A 24688-nucleotide genomic window follows, 5' to 3' on the forward strand; every position below is an offset into this window, starting at 1 on the left:
CCGTAAGTTTTGGTGTAAAATTACAACTTAAGGAAAAGGAAGATGCAATTACCTGGTTGGAAGACCTCGTATCGAAGTTTCGTAACAACATCAGAGACAAAATTTGAATCAGCGTTGGCAAAGAATGGAACTGAAGCGACTAAAGACCTACAATTATAATTAATTACATCCTGGGGAAAGAGAAACAAAGTCATTAGTATACAAACGAGAAAGAATGCTTTTGAGATTTTGGGATTATGCTTTTGTTTTAGGGAGTCATTGTTATCGTCAGACAGCTTAGATGGCTAATACGCCGATTCAAAGAAAGCTTCCGGGAGCTATAGATTGAGCTACTCTTCTTTCAGTCTTAAAAGCTATGAGGATTTAATGCGATTTTTTTCCAAATCTTGAGAGGAAATCGATGATACATCTTGGATCAATTATCAAATTTTTCATTTACACCTCGTTATCCCCTCATCGAAAAAATCATCCTGCTACTAATGAATTCCGGAATCTTTAAAAATTCCATGAAAAAGAAATGAAAACGGCAAAACGATGAAAAATTCAACTAAAAATATTAAAATGTTCTTTAACTCTTGTACTCTCAAATTTTCTGGGAGTGCCCGTCAACAGCACTGAATTTCTCATGTTCAAGTAAACAGTTAATAAAGCGATGATTTTCTGTAAATTCTAAGGGTTGACGACACAGGCGGATCCAGCAATTTGGCAACACCGGATTTCCTCCATTTAAACCTATGTTAAATAATCGATTCTTGTCGGAGCGCCTAGCCCCTCTGGGAATCGATACATTTCCATGAGTTTAAATGGAGAAGAAACAATGTTGCTAATTTGCTGGAGCTGCCAATGATTGACGACGTTAGGAGTTCCCGATGGCGATTCTTTAAAGATGTCAGTACTGTTTTTCCTCAATTTAAATGTATGTAAAACAATCGATTCTTAGTGAGGCAGCTTGCCTCCCTTAAAATCGATTTTTTCAATGGATTTAAACGGAGGCAAAACAGCGTTGCCAACTTGCATAATCGCTATTGGGGGTTTCTGTAAGAGGAAAATGTTCACGACACTTACCTCTCTAAGTTTCTCAGAAAGTTCTCCGAGGATGGCCTCCTCGTCGAAGAATTTACCCTGATACCTATGTTCAAAATATTCTGTAATTTTTTGCCGCATATCCCTCGGCAGCTTCCTGTAAGCCATGTATTCCTCAACTTGTTTTACCTGTGAATCAAATGATCAATTGTATGATTAATATCTTGCGATGTTTTCTGAAGCTCCTTATTTCATCCGTAAAATCCGACTTTATTTGAGTCAGAGGCATACACGAAAAATACATAAAAATTTAGGTAGGTAATACTGTGGATATCAGTGTTCGAAACTCACCTTTGAGTTTTAGGAGCCATGTGGCGCATCAAGCCCGTTTTTTAGGCGCCATTAAAGATTTTTTAGGGGCCAAATTGACTTTTTGCCCATATAATACGGCGCATTCAGTTAAAAGTTAGACGCAAGATGTTTTCGTAATAGAACTAGTAAGTAGCTGTAACTTGGGGAAGACAAAAGCTCTGAGAATGAAATCGTGAAGAATAGAAAAAGCTTTCACTTGCAGCATTGAAAATTATAGGTTTTTTCAATTCAAATAGATTTGTTTTTCTTTCTTTATGTGACTTTCTATGATAATCAAGATTTTTAGGGGCCACGTTGGCGCAGAACCTTCATTTTTTAGGCGCCATGACCGATTTTTTAGGCGCATTTGGCGCGTTGGCGCCTGTGAGTTTCGAACACTGGTGGATATGGAATATAACGACATCTGATATAACGACCTATCGGGCATAACGGCGCAATTTTACTGGTCCCGGCTAAACTCCCATTTACACAATGTATTTACGTATTGTTTATGACGACATTGCATATATCAACATATCGGACTTAGCGATGGACTTTCCTCGAAATTTCGGGCTGCGCTATATCGACTGCAACGACCGGATTATTGCTCAGCGAGGCAATGCACTTTTAATGCTCTCTATTTAAGACTATCGATACACATGTAAATCAAGAGAAGACGATTAGTTGGATTTTATGTAGCACGTTATAAATGAAAATGATCCATTCAGTGTGCGCAAAAACTCCATCTGAGTAACAAGTTCTTTTTATTTGTTTATTTTTGCTTTTTTCCTTGTGATGGTGCTTCGGTCTTAGTGCATCGGCATAAGCAGTCAAGCAAGATGAGAATCGCTCAACTCCGCCCGTTCTAGTAATAGCGTCAAACACAGCGCGGTCGGCATGACACGCATATCAGCGCCTACAAGACTGTGGGAATACTTCGCGCACTGCACCAAACACAGTGCGGTCGTCTGGGTCAGCTCGCAAGGCATATTAGCGCCTGCAAGACCGTGTAAATACTTCATGCGTTGCGCGAAACACAATGCGGTCGGCGTGAAACGCATATTAGCAACTACACGACTGTATGCGCACTAAACGCATTGCGCCTGCACCAAGGTGCGCGCTTTATCGTTGAATATTCGTCATTTTTCGGTGTCAGACCTATGGCGTCCGCGGTGTGCACAATTTCTGATCAGCATGCACCGCGTGTGGCATACAACGGTGTACACACAAATAAAAAAAAATGAGAATGTCGTGTTAAAAATAGTGGTGTTTCTTCTCCTGCAAATAAAGAAACCTCGTCTTCATACCTGGCGCCAGCACAGCTTTACTCTTTGCTTTTTGACTTTAGGAGAGTGCGTAAAAATCTAACTATCTGTTTTAATAGCTATCGGCTTTAACGACCGAAAAAACCGGTCACCCGAAGGTTGTTATATTCGATTTCCACTGTAATCTCAAGTAATGACTCTTAAAAATCACCGCGGTAATTTCTTTTTATTTCTGAAAAATTGCGGCGTTAGGTGAGTGCATTTCGTTGGAAAGTCCTGTAATTCATATTCGTATTTGATAAAATGTTCCCCCCAAACCATCACGTTACAGCCCTTGCATAAAGAAGAGAAAAAAAGAAATAACTTCATAATTGATACGTTAAGTGTGGAAAGCACATTTTCCGGTTGCAGTGTTTCATAATCTCTACTGCTGATTCACATTTTAGAGAGGAAACTGTTTGATGAAAATGATTTAGTTTAAAGCACTGTAAAATCATGAAGAATACCCCCCCCTCCCCTGAAGCGTTTCGCGCCTCAGGCGTTATAATTTACGCGTTAATCTTATGATTTGGATTACATTTTGCAAAAAGGAACCACTATCTCTGGCTCTCCCATAAAAGCACATATCTGCATAGGGAAACCAATGGCATGTATGTTGTTTCTAAAATGGGCTAGATTTAGTGGTTCCTTATTGCAAAATATGATCAATTTTATACTGTAAAGTAAAAGCATTGGCGGATCCAGCGAATTGGCAACACTGCTTTTCCCCATTTAAACCTATGGAAATACATCGATTCCTGGAGGGGCCAGGTGCTCCTAAAAGAATCGATTATTTAGCATGGGTTTAAATGGAGGAAATCCGGTGTTGCCAAATTGCTGAGTCCGCCTCTGAAGGCATGAAATACAATAATATTTGAGGACTCACCCTTTCCCGGTAATGTCTCCTTGAAGAATCCAAGCTTTGGATGAGGTTGGTAGCGTGACCTGAGAAGAGAGCGTAACAGGTGGCCCCGCTGATCATGGAGAGCATGGTGAGCCACATGTCCGTTAGCGACTGCGGCGGGAAGCGCCCATACCCGATGCACAACATGTGCGACATGGCCTTGAATAACGCCCAAGAGTACTGTTCCAGCCAGTACGCCTCCTGAACATGCAAACCAACCGTTTAAAACATACAACATCCCCACTAACCCCGCGTACAACGCCGACTTGTGTTTTACAAGCGCATCATTGCAAGTTGCAAGAGCATGAGTCGGAGCCGAAAGACTGCTCTTCGCGGTGCATGCATGTACAATTTATTAGTCTGCAAGATAAGCTCAATTAATGATATTATGTGGGAGAATTATTCAAACTAGATCCGAAACGCTTCTGCAGTTGCCAGTGGCGTGGCGTGATTTGCGATGTGTCGCAGGCATTTAGTCAAATCAGGCATTTTATCAAATGCCTAGGCAGATAGTTAAATGGAGATGTTGCATGTGTGAGGAATTTGCAATTTGACTGTTGATTCTTATGTAAAAGTTCGCGAGAAACACAATGGTGCCACTGGTTTTCTCTGAAATCGTCTCCCAAGCTCAAAAAAAGCTCTCAAAGTGAGGCCAAAATGGAGGGGATATCCCACCCTACCCTGAGAGTCCACCTCTACATCAAAACAATCTCTCCATGCAAAGATAGGGAGCAAATACATTGACAGGGCTGCCACTTTATTTGGGGACTCCAAAACTGAAAACACGGCAACCCTGCTAATGTATTTGCTCCCTATCTTTGCACAGAGAGTTTGTCTTGATGTAGAGGTGGACTCTAGGGTAGAATGGGATATCCCCTCCATTTTGGCCTCACTTTGAGAGCTTTTTTTGAGCTTGGGAGATGATTTCAGAGAAAACCAGTGGCACCATCGTGTTTCTTGCGAACTTTTACATAAGAATCAATGGTCAAATCTCAAATCCCTCACACACGCAACATCTTCATTTTGGAGGTTTTAAAATATTTTGCAAATTCTTAAATTTGCAAAGATCTTTTCGTCTTAACGGAAAGCTCTCGAGTTTTCAACATTTTGGAAAGAATGACTCATCAAATCTACAAACTCTTCCTGTTCCTTCCTCCTTGAATGCTTCTCATATATTTAAAGTTTAAAATTTCAAAAATTCTGTACTTTGCCGTACCGAAAATTTCAAGATAAATGTCTGTTCAGGAGCCAAAAATCGTTTAAAATACCATTGTATGATGCATATTTTTACAAAGAATTATTTCTTGTAGGAGAAATGAATTGTTTTGTGGGAAACTATGAAAAGAATCAGAATTTCAATCTACGTAAGAATATTTGAAAGAAATTTGCCTGCAACAGAGACATCGATTGATCTGCCATTTAAAAAGGAATGGAAAAGGATCGATGAACAAAGTGTTCGCAATGAACACCTTAATAATCGATTTTTACCATAGCTTCAAATGAGAAATCATCGATAATCGATTATCACACATCGCCACTGGTACTTGCCTTCCGGACTAGTCGTAACTACCATTGCACCGAACAGCAAATCTCTATGGGGGAGAAGGGGGAATTGTGCTTGAATGAGCTTTCCCCTCTGAAATGCACTGGAAAACAAGTATCTTGGATCTAGAGTCCGGACTTTTGAAAAAATTGACGAGAAAAAATACTCTTGATTCAATCGGATTTTTGCCTGAGTCAGAAGGAAATCCGCTTAAGCTAAGAGGCTTTGCTCTTAGTTTCGTATCAAAAATGTGTCGCAAACTCCGTAGAAGAAGAAAAGAAGAGGAAGAGGAGGAGAAAACCTCCAAAACATATTTCCTTCCTCAAAATCTCCACACTGCTCTACTCTTAATACTTGTGAGAAAAATTGTGGGTGTACCGAGGAAGGCAACGGGAAGGAATCCGAGAAGGAAGGAAATGATCCTCACAATTATTTCAATGCGCAGATTGACTCAAATGGACAACGGTTCTTTGGCTAGTATAAGAAATTTGACCTGAGCGACAAGCAAAACGACCGATTCTTCCTTTGTGAGGTTTCTCAAAATTGTAATAAGATCACCGTGTCGTCAAAACCATGTGATACGTGAAATTTTAATGAGGAAACATGCACCATTATTTTTTAGCATTAGCGCTTTTTTGAACGTGCACATATTTGGAGACTTTAACGCGGGGTAGAAAAGTACTCCATTCATATTTAAAAATGCAAAAGCTGGAGCAGCTCCAAAATTACATTCCAAAGTTTTATTTTGACAAAAAGTCAGTTGTATTCTTTAATTCGGAGAGCCTTATTAATCAGAACAAGGTCAAGATGGCAATTGCTGGTTATCCCAAAAAAGACGGAAACATAAAGGTCAGAGGGTGACTTTTAAGCCCAACGAAATAGGTTTGATGTTTTTAAGGAGCAGAAACGCTTCACGCAACTCAAGGCCCGGAAGATCCCTCTCAACCTTTCTCATCTCATTTGTTGCCTCTCTGACGTAAGGGCGTATCTCAATTTTCACGTGAGCCCTGTCCATCATATAACTCCATGTTCATCAGGGCTCACGTGAAAATTTAGATGCGCCCTCACGTTAGAGGAGCGACGATTTGTTGTGCCGCACGTATGTACGCACCATCTAACAACGAGTTTCACTGTGGAAAAGCACACAGCACCCCTCATATTACCGTGCTGAGTTAGAACGCCGTGTATTGAATTCGAAAGTTGCCAAATTTATTCGATTAAAGCCTTGTCACACGAGCGCGGTTTGCGGAACTTCGGGCGAACTAGTTTCAGGAACTTATCACAACTCAGCTAAGCTTATTCGGCAAAACCCCAGTTTGTTGAGCTAATTCGCCCAAAACGTTGCTCGGACCTCGCTGGCTCGGACAAAAACTGAGATATTTATACTTGAAAAATATTTTTTGGATATTTTCCTTTATTTTACACACACCATACAGTAGAATCTCCACTGAAACCCGTTCAGCAGAAAGGAACCACCATCATGTCAGCTATTGTCACATTTGATTGGGCAATAATTTAATTTTTTATTTGCGTGAAAACAGTTGTGCAGATTTTTTTGCAAATTTCAATGCAATTTTTGCATAGTGCGAGGGAAATTCCTAAAATTTTCCAAAAATCTGCACAAAAGTTCTCTTGTGAAATTAAATTTGGTTAAATTCGGCAACAGCTGATGTGGCTTGATTCCTTACTACTAAACGCAGTCCCATTATCCGCGCTAATGGACCGGACCTACCGTAGATTATCAATAATCGCGAATAACCCAAGACTGATATTTGGCCAGGAAAAGTGATCAAAAAGTGATTAAAAATCTATTAGAACAGTTATCAAATATCAGCCAGAAATGTAATTATTAGTTGGATTACATTTTGCAATAAGGAACCACTATTTTTGGCTCATTTTAGAAACAACGTATATGCAATTGGTTTCCCTAAGCAAACAGGTGCTTTCATGGAAGATCCAAAGATAGTGGTTCCTTATTGCAAAATGTAATCCAGTTAAGAATGAAAAAATTTACCAAAGAAGTTACTTTGATGTACATAATTTTTTCACTAATTTTAGTATTTTAGTCGTATTTTAGTGACTTCATCACAATAAAGCCACAGAAAAAACGAAAATTTAACTCACTTGCACTATACATAAAACATTTTTTCTCTTTTTCTTCAAGTTTTATATATAGTGCAAGAGTGCGTTACATTCTCGTCCATTTTTTGGTTTTTTAAAATCTTAAAGAATCAGAAAGTGGATGAAAATCTAACTCGCGTGCACTATACATAAAACTTTTTTTTCTCTCTTTTTTTTTGGAAAAAAAAAAAAAAATTATGTGTAGTGCAGGTAGTTAAATTTTCGTCCATTTTTTGATTTTTTAAAATTTTAACGCCAAGAGAAGTTTGGCAACGTCTGGATGTTCATACGACGTTCCTCCTTAGCGCGGCAGTACCCCCCCCCCCCCCCCCCGCGGGGGAACTCCCTACTCGCGGTATCATCGATCAGGAGCAGTAGACGCTGAACGGTGCTGAGTCAAACACATCAAAGGAACATTTTAATTGTTCCCCGGGCACAATTTACATGCCTTGCGGAACACTGAACAGATACCTATTAATTAGGAGGCCCGACCGGGAAACCACTCGACCTCCTTCCAAGTATCCAAGATCCTGTTCTTATTCACATTTTTTAATTGGTAGACTAACCTCGTGCCCTCCATCCCTATTAACTCCCGCCCACTTCCCGGAATATCCCTCCCCGACTTTTGAGTTTCCCTCGAAAGCTCCGTTTTCGTTTCTCGTCCATAGGCGAATTCCCGCCACTGGATTCGGTCCAATTTTTGGATGGATCAATCTTTTATTAACAGTGGAATTTGGACCAATCAGAACCGAGTATTTGATTTTCAACCATATCCTGAATAGAGAAACTATATGGAGAGAGCACGGGCATGTCTAGGTATGGGGCTCTTAGGGCCCAAGAGGGCAGCCAACCGTCCAACAGGAAAAACACTAGAAAAATACCGCTGCATGTAAAAATCCATGGAAACGAATCTGGCACCTTGAAACCGTAAAATTCTGTTGAAACCGGATTTGGGATTTTAAATCACACAAAATTTCGGGTATTATCGATGATTTTTCGTGTTACAAAACGGTAAAATATCGTAGAAAATTTGCAACGTTTTAAACTGAGTCGAGAAAAAAATGGATTGCTAATTTAAAAATTTAATTGTTAAAAATTATGTCCAACATGTTTCAAATGTACATTTTACAATAGCGGCAAGCTACTTTCACCACGAAGATGGTTAAATTAGCATTTTTTATTGTAAAATTTACATTAAAACGTGACGGACACTTCTTTTAACTAAAAAATTGTTAAATCAGCAATTTAATTTATTCCCGTGTAAGTGTCTCTTTAGTTTCACTATAAATGTCAATCAAAATGAATCGAATTAGATAGTGGTTCGATGTATCGTTTGGTTTAAAACAATAAAATACAACCTCACACAAAAATTTAGGATCTAAATTAGAAAAGCTGAAAAAGAGGACATTCCTAACGATCTCACTTTTCATTGTCATGTAGTACTTATGAGATTCAAAAACCAATCACGAAAACCCGTACCCACGGAACACTCGACTGACTTTTGAGGCTACGTTTACACGTTGAACCAATCGATATCGATACTATTTTAGCGACAGTATGCCTGTTCGATGGGTCGAATACGATCCATTAAAAATAGGATGTTGTGCGTACCTGAAGCTCGTTGATGGCCACCCAAGAATTAGATGGAAAACCTTGAAGCATAGGAACAAGAAATTGAAGGCACCCGGACCAATGTCCAATGAGAAGCATCATACAGATAAGGTTGAAGATCCTCATGAACACGCTGGCCATATTCAAAAACTGAAACAGAGGAAAATCGCTATCATAAGTAAAGCACATCAAAGGAACGGCTGTCAAAATTGTTGAAATGTTTGGCTCATCCATAGACTGATTTAATGGCTACGTTTCTTAATAGTTTAACATCGCAAGCATAACGACACCACTAAATAAGTCTATTGAACAAAACGAGGCTAATGTGGAATGACCCTGGTAAAATTGGCGATAAGAGCTGCGTTTCAAAATACCATAGGAATTCTTATAGCCGGCTAAAGAAGGCTACAGAAAAGCATATAGCTGGCTGTAGAGTGCGGAGAAAATCATACGGCCGGGCTACACGAAGCGATAAAAAATTATGCAGCCGGGCTATAGTTCCTATCGCCGGGCTTTACACTTTATCGCCTGGCTGTTGCTTTTTCGCCATCGATTATAAAAGGCTATAAGAAATTGTGTAGAAATTCGTGTGCTTTGTAAATCCTTAAGTTTGTACGGAATCACCATAATATTTTCAAAACGCACATTATATTTTCCTTTACTACATATTTGTTTTCATCAGTTAAAATAAGAATAATCCATACAGAGTGTGCAAACATTTCAAAATCATGAGTTGAATAACGCTGACTCCGCCAGATTTAATATTAGAACACAAAGCGGAGCGGCGACGCACTGGCGCCTACAAACCTAACAGGGATACTTCACGCATTGCGCAATGCGTGAAGTATCCCTGTTAGGTTTGTAGGCGCCAATGCGCGTTTCGCGCTGGCTGCCCGCAGTGCCCGCCCGCCACGCCGCGCCGCAGCGTACCAGGCGCTGAAGCAACTATTTCACACCAGAGGTATTGCACAGTATCATACGAAATTGAAGGCGCTCCAACATATTAGGAATGGCAGGTATCCTTCAAAAGTACGGAGCTTTCCTCGCAAAATAAATCAAGATACTACGGCCCAAAAAGAGAGCAGTATTCCAAAAACTCACAAGTCCTAGCATCCGTAATTAGTAACGTTTAGCATACACTTTATCGCCTGGCTGTTGCTTAATCGCCATCGGCTATAAAAGGCTATAAGAAATTGTGTGGCCGGCTATAGAAGCTATTGGAAATCTTACAGCCGGCTGTAGGTCTATGATATTTTGGAACACAGATTCTACTGCCAATTTTTACCAGGGGTAATGGAGCTACATTGTTGGCCCGTCATAATGGACAAGCTGAGGGTACCTTTAGCCATTTACCTTTATCTGACCTAAGGAAAGCTCGACACGAAAAAACCAATACCGATCACATAATCCATTCAATCAAAACTTATCTTACCAAAAAAGACAAATACAAAATTTCAACAAGCGGATCGGAGGAAATGTTATCACACTAACACTAAAAGCAGATAATTATAGTTAATTCCTCATTTTTGAGATTATGGACCATCAGCTGAAGGATAAAACTCGTCTTTAATTATTATTACTTGAAAAATAAAACAAGGAACGGAAGAGAGGGTAGAGAGAAATGGAAAGAGGATGAAGGGAGACTTAGTGCTACACCGAAACAAAAGCGCTTGGCTCAGCATGAAGATTCTTGAATTTGCCGCCAAGAATTTTTTTCATCTTGATTTAAGCTGAATTTTTCTTGATGCAAGGAAAATAAGGCTTGGTTTAAGCAAAAAAGTAGTTTATATTGAGCAGCAAAATTCTTGATTTAAGAAAAAATACTTCTTGGCGGCAAATTTAAGATTCTTCTTTTTTCAGTGAAGAGGAGACGGAAGAAAAGGAAAGGAAGAGTAGTAAGTTTATGTCACATTAATTTCTCGCCGTGGGTTGTCGTGTATGCGTGGGCTGAAAGTTTCTCTCTTTTGCGTTCGAATGAGAAATAAATCAAGTTTTAACGCACGAGCGATGGAAAGAAGCAGTAGTGAAGTAAAATAAGGACGGCGAGGTGATGCAGTGTGGTTATATTTCAATGTTTTATCAGAGAGGAAAAACTGAATACGTTGATGAATGAATGGAAAAATAATATAATGAAATATAAGCGAATAACAAATGAAGAAATAAATGAATTAAATGCCCAAGGGGAAACAAAAAGGATAAGATTCAATGAAGCGCGGGTGAAGCATGACGGGGGGAGAAAAAGAGTTTACATAAACATTATTTGAATTCAATGAGCGGACGTGATAATAAGCGAGTAACGTGGAGTCATGTTTTTATAAAACGGGAAAGAAAATAAAACGGGAAGGGAAAAAGTGCAAACAGTATTTGAATACCAACAAAAGGGTTAGCCCGAAGGACGCTCCTTTTTGCCACGTCTGCCCGGAAATATTTTTTCTATACTTTGCAGCGATGAAAATGTTCTTTCAGCCCCAAATCAACGCAAGTTTACAGTATAATACTCAACAGAGGTTACATCGTTACAACTGTTTAGTTTTACTATGTTGTGAGCATACTGTATAATTTTTCTAACATTTTATCGGCACTATGAAAACTTTTCTCTATACAAATTAAAATTTTCTTCAAAAATCGATTATACTTAGGTGACTTACTTTTTTATTATTCTTTACGCAAAGAAATGTTAATTTGTATAGAAAAAAGTGATTAGTTTTAATTCATTTCTTCATTACGTGGTTCAGAGGAAAGTTTGGAAAAACTCCAAATATATGTCATCGGAGTACATTTCGCAATTAGGATCTGCTATTTATGACTCATTTGAAAAACGACATATATTCTATTAGTTTCCTCATGCACGTAAGTGTTTTCATGGATGAGCCAGAAATTTGACTTCCTCATTGCTGAATGTAGTCTATCTGATCCAAGAGTGAAAAATAGTCTCAAGTGTTCATGATCTACGATTGCATAAGGATCACTGCGTCTAAATTGCTCCAAAACGTTGATACATTATTTTCGTTCGTTTAAGCGTTATTCTTATAATTAAATTATGTAATATTAGTTTCCTTCACAAAAGTATTTTTATAGATGAGCCAAAAATTTTAGTTCCGAACTGCAAAATGAAATCCAATTTTTTAGACGATTGTATCATAAAACAATTAATTTTATCAAATATTTGAATTTAGGATGATTCGCCTTAGACATTTGGATTTCTTAGAAGAGAGTCAACAGTGCCAACCAATGGGTACATTACGAATATTTTGACACTTTTGAGGCAAGAGACAAACGTTCTATTTATCAAGACAACGATACGACTATTCGTGTCCCCCTGTAGGGCGTTTGGCATAGCTAGGTAAATGAAGGCACTTTTTCGCGATCGGAATCTCGTTCCCTCGTAATTGAAAACAAATTTCGCCGGGAGGATCCAGCTTAAGTTGGTTCCCTATTTGAATTCAGTTGCGATCTTGAAAAAAAGCAAAGACGGAATCAGGTGTGAGTGGAGCCCCTCTACAGAGAGAGTTGAGACAACGCGACTTGTGGATGTCACAAATGGGAATAAAGATTACACTAATCGGGCGTTTTCTGTAATCTTTGATCGACCCATTCCCGGATTCCTATCTCCGCTCCCTCTCTCTTTCCATTTGTTCCTTTCCGTGCCCCCAATCCTCCGGTCCATAATCTTTGCAATTGGTGAAAATGTAATCTTAATTCCCGTTTATGACACTGTGGAGGCTTCATATACCAATCAAAAATGGATTCGTATAGTCGGAACTCTCATGACAAAGGGAATCTACCCTAGTAGCAGTGGCTGTTGAGAAAAGTTGTAAAAAACTCGTAAACTTTAAGAGATCTCTTAAAATTTTCTTTAAAACCACTCGAAAATTACGTAAAAAAAACTCTTGAAATATTCGTATTAGGAAACCCTGTTTGAGGCTTTTTTTACATAAATTTGAAGAAAAATTTGAAGAAAAATTTGTAGTAAATTTTAAGAAAAATTTGTAGTAAATTTTAAGTAAAATTTACGTATTTGTTTTAACTTCCTGCGGGCAAAAACGAGGAAAAAAAGTGATGAACAGAAAAGTATGAAAGGAACAGTTGCAGTCCATAAAAATTGAGGATATAGTTTATTGATTTTTACATAAATTTTACGTTTTCTTTTAATTAAAGTAACACTATTTTTTTACTTAAAAGAATCCCCCAAAACGGTTTCCTAAAACGAGTATTTTCAGAGTTTTTTTACTTAAAATTTACGAACTCTTAAAATTTACAAGTTTTTTACATTTTTTTGGACATATTTTTGTAGAACTTTTTTTAAGAGTCATTGCTACTAGGGTACACTGTAGAATGTTCAACTTCTATATTCACAAATGTCGTACTGGTAAAAAAAACCTCTACCAATGCCGCATTGCATCGACTTAAGAGTGCAGTTTCTTGTCGCCGGATTTAAGAGTCTTGAACTCTTGTTTCAAGCGGATTTTGCATTGATTTAAGCGGATTTTGCATTAATTTAAGCGGATTTTGAATTGATTCAAGCGGATTTTGCATTGAAACAAGAGTCCAGGCTCTTAAATCCGGCGACAAGAAACTGCACTCTTGAACCAAGAGGTTTTTTTTACCAGTGCGGTTACTTTTTCTGACTGGGCACCATTTTAGTGTATTCCCACGAAATGAACCCCAGTCCGTAGTCTTACTGACCTCATCCGGAGATTCACAGTTGAGTCGCGGAAAGACTGAAGCCCATGAAGGGAGTCCTCGGATCGTCGTTTCCGATAGCATTTACGCCCTTTTTTATTGGCCGGAGCCGCGACTGCTGAGAGGGATGACGATCAATTTCGCGCCATATCCCGGAGCCATAAAGTCCCCGTTGCCGGCAACTTCTATTCACCAAGCTGGGTCCACTGTTGCCAGCTCAACGCCAAAATCTGCCGAAACTGTCACATACTCGTTTTTGCCCGGGGACCAGAGACAAGAGACCCTCCACTAGTATCTTGGCCATGGTGGAAGCTTTTACTTTCGGGACTTCAGCATTCTACTATTGACTTACCTACATGGTTGATGCTCAACAACGTGTTGGCAGTTTCGTTTTGCAAACAAGCCGAAATGGCCGACGTTTGGGAAAGTTGTTTGGCTCATGACGTCATCCGAAGCTCATCATCGACCATGTAGGTAAGTCAACAGCCGAAACTAGGGTGATGACTGTTGCTCCCTAATAATTGTCCATAAGGAATTGTTGAAACCCCGAAAGTAAAAGCTTCCACCTGTCGCTAGGAAGCCAGTGGAGGGTCTCTTGTCTCTGCCGGGGACAGAGAGAGACTCTTCATCAGCCTCCTCTACGGGCTGATTATTGAAATTGATAGACAAAGCAATAGACAAAGAAGACAAAAAGGATTTGAAGGGATCCTATTGGTAGAAGCGGGTGGTTGCAATGGACAAAGAAGGTAGGCAATAGACTAACTAACGGCAACCCACCAGAGACCCGACAGTTAGTCTATCATTTTCCCCCTTAGTCTATGAGAACCACCCATTTCAACCAATGGAATTGCTTTATACCTCCTATGTCTTCTTTGTCTATAGCTTTGTCTATCGATTTCAATAATTGGCCCGCTGCCGTGCTACGCAAAAGCACCGCATGAGCCTTCAGCTGTTGCCAAGTTTCCTCTGACAATGGACGAATTTTCGGGAAAATTTTTAAATATTTTTTTACCAATTTTTCTGCAGAACTTTCTCGATAATTTGATCTTAATGTCTGAAAATTGCGGGGAAAAATATTCATACCTTTCTATGATCAGAAGAACCGAAAGTTTTGTGTTCAATATCGGCCGTGTTGTTCGGTTCCTGCGACCGCACTCTCGGTTCTGGGAACCGTATTCTCGGTTCATGCAATCGAGCATTCAAACCGAACAGAACTAACGAAATAGCTCGGCTGCATGAGTCGGAATTGCAGTTCTCAGAACCGAGAGAGCGGTCGCATGAACCGAACCATACGGCCGATATTGAACACCGTACCTACATTTGGTCCATACGACCGAACTTTTTTTCTCAGTGTATAAGTATCCTCAAAGATCCTCAGGAAGATTTGCATGGAGATTAATGAAATAAAACATTTCGGACGATTGAATATCGATCAGTTTGTCTATTTTGACAAGTGAAACCCTGTTTCATTCGTGCGGAAACGGCTTGGAGCGGAAAATTTCAGCACAATCATGCACCTGCGAGGGGCGAACAGGGTTGCCTAGAATTTCACGGCATCGATACGTTTGAAATTCAATGGCTTTGTCGAAAATAGCAGTTTCGTTCCTGCATTTAGCTTCCAACCGCACACTCCGGGATGCCAAATTGCGAGAAAATGTCTCGATAGTTTGTTCTCAAAAGAGAAGTCCGATTAGAAATCTTGCAATCCTGACTCTAAGTTTGTGCGGACTGGAGGTTGCACAAAGTAGACTCCAGACCACGACAAATGTTAAAGTCAGGCTCGCGCTGGCCTCCGTCAAAAGTTGCTTTTTATCGCATCCCCGTAGGTGACGTTAAAAATGGTTCTCTCTCTTAATTTTTCACTTGAGCAAAGAAAACTGCAAAAGGGAGGACACGCTGCGTTGCCACATCTCTGTTCGTTTCGTATCACAAGAAAAAAATAATTTGATGAAGCACAGAAAGACGGTGATCTTCCCTTCCGACGGTCTAAACGGAAAAGTGAAGTTAAAAAGTCGTGTTTATTTGAAGGAATCAAAATTATAAATGAGTCTAAAATAATAAAATCTCCTTCATTAGAAGCAATACAAGACCCTCGACCCTTGTTACGGGTCGGTTACATCAGTTAAATTTTACAGTTAATCGCTTGGGCGTTTATTTTGGGCAATGTTCAGAAATCTGCGGAGTTAATCATAGATTTATGCCTATTATGGTAGAAGTGGTTTTAAATCAAGGATTTTCCGTTTGATTAGAAAATTCAAGGTATTTCATGACTTTTCTTGGATTTGGCCCCCGACATGTAGGTCTCCGGTTTTTCATCGATATTTTCAATTTCTATTGTATTATTCCGACTGAAAAAGACTCAGTTTTTAGTCGAAATGTCTCGGGTGTTTTATTGTTGTATTTTAGCCTTGTTTTCCGCTTTCCCCCTTGTTTTTCTCTTGTTACCACTGTCGCGGGCTGCTTCGTAAAAAATTGTATCTATGATTTTTTTCACTCAAGGAGGGCAATTTCAAGTTTGGACATCAACAGTCTTCTTGCCTAATGATTAGTAACTTGATGCAACATTTTTTTTGTCGCGGGTTTTATTAGCTTAATGATGACTGGTGAATGTTAGATCTAGCAGTTTGAAAAGCGAGTTTGTAATGAGCCTTGGTTACACGATCAATATATTTGTCAATGCATCGGGTTGATGTAACTTCTTTACAAATGAATTTAACAGAGGAGCTGCACACTTGCGGGAAAATTTATTGTGCAGAGCCAAGAATACTCTAGATTTAGTTTGCCAAGCAAAATGCTTAATACTTTGGTTGTCACTATACCATCCGACAAATCGGAGCGTTGAACTGGAAATTATCAATTAAAATTCTGACATGAGTAATAGAAAAAACAAACAAGAAACAAAAAGTTAGGGTAATCATTCAATTATTCTGATTTCTATGATAACCGCAGATTTTCTAAAATTTAGAGGGCTAGAATGTGGACGTTTTTAGTATCGGCAGTTTTAGCTCGGCTCGAAAACGATTCGGGGCAGAGCCTGAAATTTTTAAAATCAATATGAACGAATGATCGCCTCAGGAAACTTAATGTTTGCTGTCATCCGCAATCCACAATACGTAAAGCCGCTTTTACGGCGCAGCCTCGCGCTCTGCGACGCCCAATCGCTATTGCTTCCTATCATCCCAGAGATCATCACGCAATCCACAATACCATGGTTTTTTCACTCTCGATTCATTAATCAGTGACGTACAAATGCGTAGAACTGTTCCATGTTATCTTTAGCGATGAAGGGAAAATAAGGATGATATTAAAGCGATGATCAATATAAGTTTTATTATTCTGAGGTCAATTCATATTTCCTTTAATATTGGATGCCACAAATTGATTCTCGGATGGATCTAATTTTGTTCATATTTTAGTTTCAACCATCTATAAACGTGATTGTATTTCTATGGCAACTATTGGATTATGCACAAGAGAAGTCTATAAAGCAGACTAATATCAAGTAGATATGATATTAGTGGTCTTTATAAGTCGGTAAAAATGTTGCGATAGAGTTTATAAAAGATGCGAGGAAGCGGTCAAACTGAAAACACGAACAGTATTCACGGCGGTAGTGCAATACAATGGTTTATTCAACTATGGCTTTATGAATCATTGATGCAAATACTTGCACTGTTCTTCTACTTAATTCAGTAAAGCAAACAAAAAAAAAAAAAAAAAAAAAAAAAAAAAAAAAAAAAAAAAAAAAAAAAAAAAAAAAAAAAAAAAAAAATGCGGGCGATGTCAATGTGTTTTTCCAGGGATTGAATGCTATAATAATTTATTCACTTGATTTTTTGTGGTCGGAAAAGGAAGCTCTGAAATTCTACTTCACATACGATAAGATTTCAAGTTAAGGTCATATTATCTTAAAAATGTGGCTAATGACAGCCTGTCCTCCTCAAATGAAACAACTTGCAAGGTCTAATCTAACGCCTGGATGCAATGCAACAGAACAAATCGTCTTCAACAGCAGCCCTTGTTGCATACCGAATAAATTGAAGGGGTATTGCCTTTTGTGCGCTCTTATTGTGTATTGCTCAAGGAGCGTACCGCCTCGTATCAAGCCCCCTTAATAACTGCAAGTTCATTTATCATCTTTTAAACCTTTAAATAAATTATACGCTTCATTTCCTTGCGAAAAAAAAAAAAAAAAATCATAAAATTACGTTCGTTTGTGAATCCATGTGATTTTTCTTCTGTCTTAAGAAAAATAATCACTTAGGTTTTTTAAAAAATTAGTTACGCTACGCTCTTAGCATTTAGGAAAGAGAAAGGCGGGGAGAGAGAGGAGGGAGAGAGAGAGTGAGAGTGGAATGAGGAGTGAGGACAGACGGATAGCATTGCCCAACTCAAGAAAAGAAAAAACGCCTTCAATTGAGAATGACACTGCACAACGCATGGAAGCTTGTATAGTTGTATCGTTCCACTATTTGCAATATTCCGATAGTTGAAGTACGAATCCGTGAAGGGGAGAGGGTGGGAGGGGGAGGGGAAGAGGGTGGAGAGGGGTTGAGGGGATGAGGGGGAGAGGGGGAGAGGGGGGAGATAGAAACCAATTCACTGACGCAAATTACAAAATAAATTAACTTATGTCTCTAGCAGTAAAACTATATCTACGAGGTAAGTAGATGAATATAACGTAACAATGCACAAAAAAACTTGAACGAAGCGCATGCGTTTAACACTAATGTACTTATCTGTCGCAGCACACAAAAAACTGCCTACGAAATTGTAGGAACTAGAAGCACTATGCCCAGAGATTTGGACGCCAATCGCCGTAAGCTGTGGAAATAGGTCATCTATAGAATGGCACTTGCCTGGGTAAGAAGAGGATCTAATAAGCGAGAAAAAGGTACAGAAACAGAGCAGAAAAAGAAAACAGAACGGAAGGAAGAAGGTATGCAATTTTTGAACTCGCGCATATCAATGATGCCTTTGAAGAACCAAATACTGCCCAAAACTCTAGTATTGTCGTTTTTTACAACGAATGAGTATCGGAGAGAGGAGTTATGTGTACAAACATTCAAAGCTAAACTTCGTTTGTTTCAGTTTTGGAAAGTTAACCATTATTTCAGGAAAGATACAATTTGACTATTTTGAAACCATTCAACGATTCGGCTCCACAATTACTTAGCAGCTAGGTCTTGCTTAAAATGAAGACGATTTTTCAGACATTTCAAAGAGATTAGAAAATAAAATTTGAGGTTTTTTTCACTATGGTCATTTCTAATTTCACTTGTTAATTTCATGTTCCTCTCATTATTCTTGCTGATTTATTTTTTCTGCATAGGGATTCATACACGGAAAGTAAGATTGGATCAAACTCGTAGGTATTCAACATTTTAATTTTTTAATTCTACTTTTTCCATTTCTCTATTTCATCTCTTATGAGAACATGAAGCCAAAGTTCCTCACAAATGGAGCTTCAATGTATAAAAACTCAAAATTCAAAAATAGGCTCTTATCATCAGGGAGGGCCAAGGAATCGTCTTGAGGAGGTTTAAACTGCTACGTAACCGGGAATGTTGACCGTTCCAACAGAAAAATGGCCAGATCGTATGAATGGAGGAGGGAGAGTTTGGGTGGTTTCAAATTAAAATTGGCAACATTGTAGCAGGGTCTAGCTTAGCCGAGCGGGAGCGAGGGCAAAACAGAGATATCATACTACTTAGATCCACATTAAAAAATTTGGGTAGATATCGCTTAATGATTCCAGCTCGATACATTTTTTATTTGAATTCCTCGCAAAAAATCTCTCATTTTTATGGTTTGCTTCTGTAACTTAACATAGAGTCCCTTTATACTGAGAGTCAAGACAACACCCCCTCATGGAGTCACGAACGGGAATAAAGATTACACAAATTAAACGTTTTTTCGTAATCTTTGATCGGCCCATTCTCAAATTTCTTTCTCCGTTCCATCTCTCATTCCGTTTCTTCCTTGCCGAAACCGTAATTCCCTGGTCCATTCCAGATTATAATCTTTGCAATCGGTGAAAGTGTAATCTTTATTCCTGTTTGTGAGACTGTGAAGGCCTAAAATAGGGGAACCAATCAGAAATGGATTAACATTGTCTTGACTCTCAGTATTAAGGGACACCAGTTTGCTTCTGTAACTTAACAGAGCAATCTTTCTTCTGCGTCATTGATTCTCCTCCTGAATTTCCTTAAATTTCAAAAGTCTCAAAGAGTTCAGTTGAAGGAATATGTCCGATTTTTAATGTAAATCGGATAGCTCATACCCAGAATATTTTTAAATGTAAGAGAAGACACATCTATGATATTTCAGGGGTCGTTCATAAAATGCATAACGCTCTAGAAGGAAACGTAGGTCTGAACCTGCGTTTTAGTGATCGAGTAAAAAATATAGCACCAAGCTTTACGTAGCCTATACTTCCTTCCTTTACTTTTGCCTCTATTAATTTTTTCATGAATAAAGAAAAGGGAAAAGCCAATTGGACCACGCTAACCATAAATGAACCAAGTCACATCAGCTGTTGCCAAATGATCCGGCAATTTAATTTTTGACATGAAAACGGTTGTGCGGATTTTTTGCTGAATTTCAATGAATTTTCAGCATATAGTACGAAGCAATCCTTAAAAAGGTCAATAGAACCCGCATAAACCTTCTCTGGTAAAAAATTAAATTGGGCACTAGCTGAAGTGGCTTGGTTCTTTTCTGCTAAACGCGGTCCAATTGTTATTGGCGATTTTCCTACTTTTTTGAAGATGAGAGGGAGGCCAAGACGAGCATTCTCTTTTTTTATAAGGCGTATTGGCGGATCCAGCAAATTGGCAACATTGTTCTTTGCAATTTAATACTGCGGAAATGTATCGATTCCTGGAGGGCTGTGCTCCGACAAGAATCGATTCTATAACATAGGTTCAAATGGAGGGAATCCGGTGTTGTCAAATTGCTGGATCCGCCTCTGTGTCACGCACTGAAAAAAAATTATCGGCGTTTTTACCAAGGTTCGTTGGTTCCTTTACCATTTCACTTTTTTTTACCAATTATTGGTAATTTTACTAAGACAGACTGGTAAGTTTGCCTAAAAACCGGTATTTTTATTGTCTTTTTCAGGTAAGAATACCACTTTTATAGGTAATCAATTCCCGGTAACTTTGCCATTTTATCTCGGTAATTCTACCACAGTCGATAAAAAATATTGGAGTTTTTACCAAGGTCCAGTAAAATTACCGAGAAAGTTCAATAATTGTACCGAGATTCTTGGTAAAATTACCAATTCCATAAATGGTAATTTTACCAAGAAAAAACTGGGATCAAATAGAACCCTGAATTCTTGGTAATTTTACCCTTTTCTTAGTAAATACACCGAGATTTTTGTTTTCAGAGCACGGAAGGTGGAAAGGGTAAAAAAAGAAAGAGTAAAAAAAATGAAAAAGGTGAGGGGAATCAGATTTTGAGCGTTTTGGATTTTAAGAATGACCTCTGAGGTTTAGTCTGATAGATTAAAGAGGGGGAATTGCCCCCTGATTGGGGGTCTAAGTAGTATGAGATCCTGCGGGGGGCTGGACGAACATGCGCAGAAGCCAGGGAGAGTTTCCTTGGGCGGAAAATCGACTCAAAGGGCTCGGCTCTTGGTCCTCAACTCAAAGGGGTTACCTTAAAAATCTGATTGCTTTTGGAGGAAGATTTCCCCTTGCCCTCGAGCTCCGAGTAACGGCAAGTCCTTCTCTCCGTTCTCTTATTTTGAATGCTCTGCAATATCTAAAAAAACAAGCGAGAAGAATCGACAGAAAGAGCAGAGAGAGAGAGACAAGACAGAACAAAACAGAGAGAGAAAAGGAGAGAGATAGTCGCAAGTCGCTTTAGATCATACTATATAGGCCAAGTGCTAAATTACAGAAGCGGCGAGTCAACACGCTGAAGCTGGAACCGGGAGCCTAATCTAACGTCTCGCCGGTGGCGTGGTGTCCTTTGCGATACATCGATTCATCTCGAATTTAAATCTATAGGAAAGGATCGACAAACAGCGTCTTTGCAACGAGGATTTTAATAGACGATTCTTTACCATTGCTCCGAATGGGAAAATATCGATAATTGCTACCATTTACACCTCACCACTGACGTGTCACCATAGTGGCGTGGCGTGCTTTGCGATATATCGATTGATCTGCCATTTGAATCTACCCAAGGAGCACAGATTACAATAATACATAATACTTATAATTACAATAATACATACATAATAATTATAATTACAATTCATACTTGTAACAATTACAAAGTAAAAAGATTGCAATTCCACTGAGTGTTGTGTATGTTGCCTAGCTCCCATTTGAAGGTGCCCCATTTTTTGAAACTTAGTGCAATAAAATTGAAATAAGTTGCGATTTTTCATTGCATTGCATATGGACTATCTTCCTGACACATGGAGCTCATTTTGTTGATTGTTTAAAATCAGCGTAAATCAACCAATATTGCATTGGCGTAAATGATGTAAAAATATTGCAATTTGATGGTAAAAACATTACAACTGTATGGAAATTAAATTGCAATTTAATTTCAATATTTTCGTTGCACTGTGCTACTTGGGTACGGAAAAGGATCGACAAACAGAATGTTTGCAACGAAGATGAAAAAACGGTTCTTTACCATAGCTTCAAATGGAGGAATTATCGATAATCGATCATTCACACCTCGCCACTGCGTGTTACCCAAGAGAGCAGTATAACGCCATAACTCTCAAAATTGAGTCTCCTTCAAGAGCAGTTTAATTTAGTTTAAATGGGCGCTTTGATTCAGCTACAAAAGCAAAATTCCTCTTATTTATGCAAAAAAAGATCTATGAGAAAGCAGTCAGTACGCACAATAAATTATCGTAGTTTTGGACGTAATAGCAGTATATGAACATTATTTCGTCAGAATAAGGCTGCTGTCTTGAGGAAAGGATCAATAGCTATAGTCGGAAAACGCGTATCTGCATCGTAGTGCTTCGAAATATCCAACTATATTTTATATTTTTAAAATCAACAAAAATATCGATGGCTGAAGTACGAAACTATGTATCTCCATTTGCGACGTTGCGAACTTCCTGTGATAGTTTACTTTTTCCTAGAAAAACTAGTCCACGTAATTTCTGGAAAACATTCTTGATTCTTCTTCTCCAACAGCGGCATATTCCCTGTAGATTTCAAGCCATTAAGTTGGCTTATTTTTCCGCAAAAAAAAATAAACTAGGAGCGAAAATTTTGCCGCAATAGAGATACGTGATTTCGCACTTTGACCATATCGATAACTCCCTGGAATTTTCTGTGAATACATTTGAATGAGTGAAGAAATTTCAGAGAGATTTTCAAGAAAAATTGTCGCTTGATTTTCTTTTGAAAAATGAAACTCGAACGGAAATTTACAATTTTGAAATTGGAGATATGCACTTTCCGATTTTAGCCATCGGATATTCTTTTCTGATAATTTCTAACCTTAAAATTTGCTCGTTATTTAAGTCTGAAACGTCACCATGGAAGCACGCAGAACGCAGCACTTACTGTTGTTTTATCAAATATGAAGTGGAAAAGGCCCTTTACATACAGTTGAAAACAGAATTCGTCGATTTTTGATCATTCAAACAGTTTCTGTGAATATTTTGGATGCTTTTTGACAACTCCACGAGGAACGGAGGATTCTCTCAATCAAATCCACTCAGACGCTTTTCAGTCGATTTTCTCAAAACTTCATTTTTGCTTTTACTACGCTCTTCGATGACACAGCAGTACTGCAAACTCGTTCAGACTTTTGTGACTGCCAGGGACCAGATACCTATTCATATCGATCTTTTCCTATCGATTAGAACCGCAATAGAACACATCACACTAGATCATCGATTATCAGTTTATTAGGTTTTTCACCGCTGAAACGTGACATTTCCATACACGACATGCCGGAAACCGGTATTTGGGCAAACATTGAAAATGTGGGTGATTTTGGATAATTTATTTTTTCAATTAAACGATGCTTTACAAATCGATGGCCAAACAGCGAAACCACGTATCTCTTTCGCGGAGTTTCAAAAAGTCTGCTCCAAATTTCAGATTTTTTGAAGGGAAGCGAACAAATTTAATAGCTCGACATTTATACAAAATTTCCTGTAAATAGAGAGGAAAATCAAGAGATATTTCAGAAAATTACGTCGACTAGTTTTCCGAAGAAAAACTAAATTGCGAGGGGAAGTCTGCAACGTCGCAAATGAAGATACGTGCTTTCGCCCTTTGGCCATCTAGAAAAGATTGAAAGAGAAGAAGAAGATGGGTACGAGAGAAAATTGGCAGAGTTGGTGCTCTCTGGATACAGGCAAAGCATGAAATGACACGTTTTTAGTGTTCTTTTAGTGGCTTCGATTATCGGTTTTTTCCGCATCCGGTGCGGTTGGGCCCTCCCCCACATTAAACCGGATAATCGACGATGTACGTTTTTTCCTCAGCGTCGTATAGGGTTTATTTGATCAATTTTTTTTTCTTCATTCGCAGCGCAGACAGGGTAGCATGAAACGTAAGAAAGAAATGAAAGATCGGAAGTTTTAGTGAAATATTTTATGAAGTTTCACGAGGCTGTGAAATACTTCATATTTTTCAGGGGCTGGAGTATGCAACCCGCACTCGAACGAACAAAATTAAAGGAAAGTCACAATACATATATACATTTTGTAGACATGAAATGGAACCAGTATTTTTCAATATCTTTCACTTTCTGAAATTTCATAAAATATTTCACGTAAAATTTCAAGATTGTATTTTCCATGAAATTTTGCCACCCTCATGCGCAGACTCCAACGTGTCACGCAAAACACAGACGCATAACGCAAATTCTACGATCATGAAGAAACAGCGATCCACATTTTATTCGAAAACGAATCCGTGCTCGCGTGTACGAATCAAGATGGCGAGATTTGGGCTTTTGTCTTTTCATCGGCGGAAGACGTCCGACTTGGCGGTGCAGAACCGGGTGAGTTACGCGAGAAAAAGCATGAATATGAGATGACAGCGGCTGGGGACCAAACAATGGGGTCTGACGTTTGCCTGGTACATTTGCTATTCCATTACCGAGCCTACACAATGTAAGCGCCATATCCCGGGTGAAGGTTGCGGC

At 38.8% G+C, this 24688-nt stretch overlaps 1 protein-coding gene across 2 annotated transcripts in view; it reads right to left on the minus strand.

Annotated features, from left to right (window-relative positions):
* The window catches only part of Ih (hyperpolarization activated cyclic nucleotide gated potassium channel Ih), a 122348-nt gene that overhangs the window by 17778 nt on the left and 79882 nt on the right, over positions 1-24688 (minus strand). Inside the window, exons 5-9 of one of the 2 annotated variants that reach the window (XM_072303702.1) lie at positions 21206-21310; positions 8858-9007; positions 3565-3783; positions 1066-1212; positions 53-170 (exon numbers count right to left, since the gene is read on the minus strand). In XM_072303702.1, the coding sequence (XP_072159803.1) occupies positions 53-170; positions 1066-1212; positions 3565-3783; positions 8858-9007; positions 21206-21310 (739 nt within the window). The remainder of the gene's footprint in view (positions 1-52; positions 171-1065; positions 1213-3564; positions 3784-8857; positions 9008-21205; positions 21311-24688) is intronic. The other variant, XM_019044713.2, reaches the window with a different exon arrangement.

This window comes from Bemisia tabaci, chromosome 8, assembly GCF_918797505.1.
Source record: "Bemisia tabaci chromosome 8, PGI_BMITA_v3".
In the NCBI taxonomy this organism is placed as follows: domain Eukaryota; kingdom Metazoa; phylum Arthropoda; class Insecta; order Hemiptera; family Aleyrodidae; genus Bemisia; species Bemisia tabaci.